The following is a 6530-nucleotide window of genomic DNA, read 5'->3' as shown; positions in this document are numbered from 1 at the left end:
CCGTCTCCTTCCCCACTTACCACCACTTTATTCAACCACCTGGTTATGTCTCTGGTTGACCGGCTTCCACCTGCATAGCTGATCCTCCAGTATAATTGCTGCTCTTCTGAGACGCTCTTGGACAATCTGGAAGTTCCTATTTTACTTGCAGATGGTTCTGAAATGATCAGAACAATGGGTCAGTTAAACCAACTATGACAACACCAGACCCAGAGAGAACTGGTTCTCGGTTCTGTTCTACTGCCAAGCCACGTGCGGCTTCATTGTCCAATAAAACTTATCAGCAAGTCTTCAATGAGATTAAATTGCCTCATTAAGGGATATTAGCAAACTGCAGGCTCAAACAAGATGACGCGTATGAACTACTTTGGAAATTGTCGTTAATTTAAGAGACCACAGATCCTCCAGTCTTTGAAGAGGGAATCAATACAATGGTGAATGGTGCGTTTTCCCTATGCGGCCTGCAGAGGAAATTAGGATGCTCTTCTTGTTTAGCGAAGAAATCCCACAAGCGTCTTGTGAATGTGTACAGAGATACCATTTATAAAGCTATGGACGTTGAACCACCATTAATCTTCATGAAAACCATTGTAAATACATTCCAGGGCTCAGATTAGTTGCAGAGGACGTAACAACAATTTCTACCATGTAGTTTTTAATTTTTAAGATTTATTTTAGACCTGAAGAGATGGTTCTGTGGTAAAGCGCACTGGCTGCTCTTCCAGCAGGCGTAGGTTCAATTCCCAGCATCCATATGGTGGCTCATAACCATCGATAATTCCAGTTCCAAGGGATCTGATACCCACTTCTTGTATTTACAGGGACCATGCATGAAAGCAGTACACAGACACACATGTATGCAAACATCCATATACGTAAAAAACAAAGTTTTTTAAATTAAAGAATTATTTATTTTTAAACATTTATTTTAAATGATTTATTTATTATTATTTCATGTGCATTGGTGTTTTGCCTGCATGTAGGTCATGTGAAGGTGTAAGATCTCCTGAAGCTGGAGTTACAGACAGTTGTGGACTGACATGTGGGTGCTGGGAATTGAACCCAGGTCCTCTGGAAGTGCAGTCAGTGCTCTTACCTGCTGAGCCATCTCTCCAGCTCTGTTTTGTTATTTTTAATTATGTGTGGGTGTGTGCACACGAGGGCGAGAGCCCACGGAGGCTACAGGCATCAGACCCACTGGAGCTGGAGTTACAGATGGCTGTGAGACACCACAGTGGGTATGGGAACCAAATTCAGGTCCTCTGAAAAGTGCTCTTAACCACCAAGGCATCTCGCCAGCTACCTCTGCAGTTCATTTTAAGACATTCTTTGTCAGAATATTTTTTTGAGAGTGAGAATATTTTTGTTTTGTTTTTACAATAGAATATATATGCTTATCTAAAACTAGAGAATTGACATTTTCTTTTTCTTATACTTTTTAAATAAACAGAAGAACATAGGGTTTTTAAGGAAAGCATGGACACAAAAACTATAAAGAGGCAAGAAGGTCAAAATACAGTGTGAAAAGCAAGTCGGTAAGAGCGAGCATTACCCAATGGCAGAATGAGGCAGATAGCCCTCGCCTGTTCTATAGTGCATAGTTCTAATATGGTATGTTGTTTAAGAATCTATTTGTCTATAATAGCATAGGTGTCAAAGAGCTGAAAAGGTCACCACATACCATTGCCTTCCAGAGTGGCCCACCAGCTCAGACCCCCCTCCCTGGAGCAGCTCTTCCTCAGACACCCTGCCATCTCTCTTACTGGGGACAGTGACTCAGTGATAGCAGGAGCAGCAGAGCCACGGGATGAGGTGGGTGTGGTTTGCTTTCTACAACCCCATGTCTTCACACAGATGCCTGACTGCCCAGCTGCTGGTGGTACCTCCCAGGGCACTCACTGCCGGCCAGCACAGAGTTCTCGGTGAACTACAGGCAAGCATGGGTCCGTTAGTGGGGCTCAGTGAGTCCTTGAGTTAGAGTACAACTTCTTCTTAGCCAAGTCCAAGAATTCTATAGATTGTAGCTCACTGACGACTTAGGTTGCCCAATCATTAGCTTGGTCTCAACATGTCTGAGAGTGCATGATTTGGGGCCCATATTAAACTATGCTCTCTGCCCTTCCCTTCACTTCCCTTTCCCAACACTCAGAGTAGTCTTAGATAGCAGAACTTTCCAACATGAAGATGATAGGATTGGGCCCAGCTGATGGTTTAATCAACCAAGAAACCTCACTTAAAGGGAACTTAATGCTTCACAGAGCGAGAAATGGGAGGAGCTGGGCAAAGGGAACAAAATGCTCACAGAGAAGGCTGATAGGAATGTACAAAACAGGAAATAGAAGGAAAACTGGCAGTGAGAAAAAAGCGAAGCAGGGATACAGGGTCCCTTTGCGCGCATATGCTACATCCTAACTCCAAACAAGATGAAAAGCACAACAGAGTTAATGTGAGCATGGTGGCTTCCCGAGAGCTACAAGGTTTCTGAATTTGTACCGCGCACACCATTAACTCACAGAGGCAAAAGGATTGGAATGCATGTGGCTTGCACACAGATTCTTTCACACAAAAATCATTGAATTGTTTCCACTGAATAGTGGGTAAATTCCAACTGCTGAGGGAAAGGTGCTTCCTAATTTAAAAAAAAAAAAGATAATCAAACCCATCCTCCAGCATGCACTGGTGTGACAGCAACAATCACCAGAGAGTGAGACTGAGGGAAGGTGTGGAGAGGTAGCCATGGCTGCATCCAGGAACCCCTCCGTCATTCCCACTCCAGAGACAGTTTAGTTTCCCCCCAAAACATCAACACATTTACCACCTCAAATTAGGTATAAAAAGACCAAACACTGTCCTCTTCTAGAAAATACTACCTTCATGTTGGCTCTAACGACATCTGCCTGTAATTCCAATACTTGGGAAGTGGAGGCAGGGGTCCAATGCCATCCTTGGCAATGCAGTGAGTTCAAGACCAGCTGGTGCTACAAGAGACTTGGTCTCAAAAAAAAGAAAGCATGGTGGGCAGAAAGAAAGAGAGGGGGAGGGAGAGAGAAAAAGATGGAAGGAAGGAAATGAATTGAATGAAAAAAGAAAAAGATTATAAAATATGCCTTAAATCTCTCTCAGGTCGGTCCTTCAAATGACCCTCTTTAAGTAAATCACCACCATCCTTCTATCGCACACTGCACACCCCAGTTTCTTACCTTTCCTCATCTGACCTGAGTCCCAGGCATAGCTCTCTTATTCTTTCCCCTCTGGATGCATCCGGCCATAAGCAGTCCTTTGATGTTGAAGGACCTGGAACACATGCACCATTTCACAGGGCATCTTATCAATTCAGACTAAAGGAGAACCAGCTCTTCCTCAACTTCCACAATGAGGATGTATGTATAGAGCCTCTGGTGACCCTGACATTTCACTAGGCCATTATTCACAGATTTACCAGTGATTGCCAAGTGCCAAAACATTGACTGTCATCCAGGGAAAGCCTCTTGCTGGGCTTCTGGGTCCAGGGATCATCTAACCTTCCACACAATTGTGCCCTTTATGTTTCTCCTGCCCCCCCTCCTCATACAGGCCCCAGACAGCAGACCTGAGGAACAGCAGCACAGTCTCAGAGTTCATCCTCGTGGGCTTTGAGCAGAGTTCCCCTTCCACACGGGCATTGCTCTTCATCCTCTTCCTGGCTCTCTACAGCCTCGCCATGGCCATGAATGGCCTCATCATCTTCATCACCTGGACTGACCCCAGACTCAACAGCCCCATGTACTTCTTCCTTGGACACTTGTCTTTCCTGGACATCTGTTTCATCACCACCACCATCCCACAGATGTTGGTTCATCTGGTGACCAAGAACCACACGGTCTCCTTTGCATCTTGTATGACCCAGATGTACTTGGTCTTTCTAGTGGGTGTGGCTGAGTGCATCCTCTTGGCTTTCATGGCCTATGACCGTTATGTTGCCATCTGCTACCCCCTAAACTATGCCCAGATCATGAGCCCTCAGGTATGTGTCAGGCTGGTGTGCTCCTCCTGGATCTTTGGGATGCTCAATGGCATCTTTCTTGAGTATATATCATTCCAGAATCCCTTCTGCAAAGACAACCACATAGAAAACTTCTTCTGTGAGGCCCCCATAGTGATTGCTCTCTCCTGTGGGAACCCCAAGCTCAGCATGAAGTTGATTTTTCTTGATGCCATTGTAGTGCTTTTCAGCCCCATGGTGCTTATTGTCACCTCCTACACCCGCATCCTGGTCTCCATCCTCAGCAGATCCTCTTCCTCAGGTAGGGGGAAGACATTCTCCACTTGTGCCTCCCACCTGACTGTGGTCATCTTTTTGTACACCTCAGCCATGTTCTCTTACATGAATCCCCGCAGTACGCATGGGCCTGACAAAGACAAGCCTTTCTCCCTCCTCTACACCATCATCATCACCATGTGCAATCCCATCATCTACAGCTTCCGCAACAAGGAAATGAAGGAGGCCATGAGGAGAGCCCTTGGGAGAGGCAACCTGGCTTCAGCTGCACCTGCCCAGAAGGAAACCCGCTGGAGATGTTTCTTTCAGTGAGGGATGGAAGGTTACTTTTCCCAGCCCTTGCTTTCCAATTCTGTAACGGCACAAGAGAAGAGTGTTCGCAGCCTCCGTGGAACTAGACTCAGACCTGGAAGTTCCTCCTGATATCTAAGGCTCATTGTTTTTCCTCAAACTTTCCTGAAGAAAATGTGAGGCTTTCCTGAATTTTTCCTCTGTGTTCCTCAGGATTCAGTGAATGAGTGCACATAACTCTATCTTGTTTACATAATTCTTTTACATGCCATCCCTCAGGATAATTTTTGCACATATATTTAGGAATAAATAATCTTTCGACCTTTTAATAAGCCATATTAGTTGTGTTTTAAAATATATTTCAATTGAAACAAAATTATATTCCTCTCTCCCTCCAGGCCCTCCCAACTCCTCCCTCAAACCCACACCCCCTCCTGTGTTGATGGCCTCCTTTTCTTTGATTATTATAGTAACATACATCTGTCTTTATTGTTTATATATAGTTTCAGGACTGATCAATCTCCATTAGACCTTCCCCAAATGCCAACACTACATAACTCTACTTGTTTGTGTATTGTTGGGGAGGGGCAGGTAGGAGAAGTCAATGTTTCAAACCCCTTTTCCTAAATCCTTTTGGTTTCTTTTAGTGAGACAACCATTTGGCTGACACTTCCCTTCCATATAGGTAAGTGCCTCTATCAACTTCCTCAAGCCGCCAGTTTCCTGATGTTTACATGACGTAAATCATGTCCCATGCATCCTACTGCCTTTCTCCTGCTCCTCCATCTTTGACTGAACTCATATTTAAATCACTTCACCTGCCTTCTCACCAGAAATAGATTGATTTAATTCTCAGTATTCCAAGGAACACTACCCATGCTATCTCCACCACTGAAGGAGCCTCTATTTGATTCTCTCCAGCTTCTTGAGCTTCTTTCCTTAACCAAACCTCCATTTATTAGCAGGTTTCTTTATTTTCAAATTGCATATTTTTCAAATCCTTTGGTAACAAATAGGTTTTCTCTTAAAAAGGATAGGCCTGTTTCTCATTTCCCTGGTGCTCTTTGATGGTGTGATTGTACTCCACGTGGAAAGCCACCAAATGGAGGCCATAGTCCCTCCATGTCCTGTGCATCACTCTCTGTCCTTTATAACAGTGACTCAAAGCAATAGCCTCACTCCATAGAACTGCGATCTTGTATCAAGAAACCAGAAACTGTATGAAAACTTGGTAAGGAGAAAGAAATGTCAGCACTGATATGTAGAAAAAGCAATACATGTAGAGCCTACATGTTCCTGTTAAAGAAAAGAAAAAAAGAAGAAAAACCTATACTGAGGTTAGAAAGGAAGACTTTAAAACTATTACAGTAGGAGATTGAACTCAAATTCAGATTAGAGGGATTTTCAAGAGCTTGTCTAGACAGTGTGACATGATACAAAATTAACAGACAAAAATCAACAGCCTTCCTATATGCCAATGACAATATGCTGAGGAAGAAATCAAGGCAACAATCTTATCCAACACGCACATATGCATGCATGCACCAATGCACGCACACTCACACAATGAAATCCCTCTACAATGAAAGCTTCAGAACTTGAAGAAACCGAGAAAGATACTAGAAGACAGAAAGATTGCCCATGTGCACTGCCTGCTCTTCCAGAGGTCCTGAGTTCAACTCCCAGCAACCACGTGGTGCCTCACAACCACCTATAATGAGATCTGGTGCCCTCTTCTGGCCTATAGGCAGGATACTATATAAATAAATAAATATCTAAAAAAATAGCATGGCATTAGAACAAAAGCAGACATGTAGATCAGCAGAATTGATTAGGAGAGCCAGATAAAACTCCATATAACTACAAGCATCTGATTTTTGACAGATGCCAAGAGAGTGTGTATCATCAACTTTACAGGATCTACAATCACCTGGGAGTCAAGCTTCATAGGTGAGGAATTCTCTAGCCTCTAAGATGCCCA

The 6530-nt window shown here is 43.8% G+C and overlaps 1 protein-coding gene across 1 annotated transcript; it reads left to right on the top strand.

The window, feature by feature from the left end:
- The first annotated feature begins 2671 nt into the window (after positions 1-2671).
- On the top strand, positions 2672-4570 carry LOC121441399 (olfactory receptor 10AD1-like). Its single transcript, XM_041642531.1, has 2 exons — positions 2672-2730; positions 3574-4570. Exons 1-2 carry the CDS (start codon positions 2672-2674, stop codon positions 4568-4570), a joined length of 1056 nt encoding a protein of 351 aa, XP_041498465.1.
- Positions 4571-6530: the final 1960 nt, after the last annotated feature.

Source organism: Microtus oregoni, unplaced genomic scaffold (assembly GCF_018167655.1).
Source record: "Microtus oregoni isolate MIOR12 unplaced genomic scaffold, Mior012 000077F_ref0000221, whole genome shotgun sequence".
NCBI lineage: Eukaryota > Metazoa > Chordata > Mammalia > Rodentia > Cricetidae > Microtus > Microtus oregoni.
Note: the sequence above shows the minus strand (reverse complement) of the source record. Positions and strands in the feature narration are given on the sequence as shown.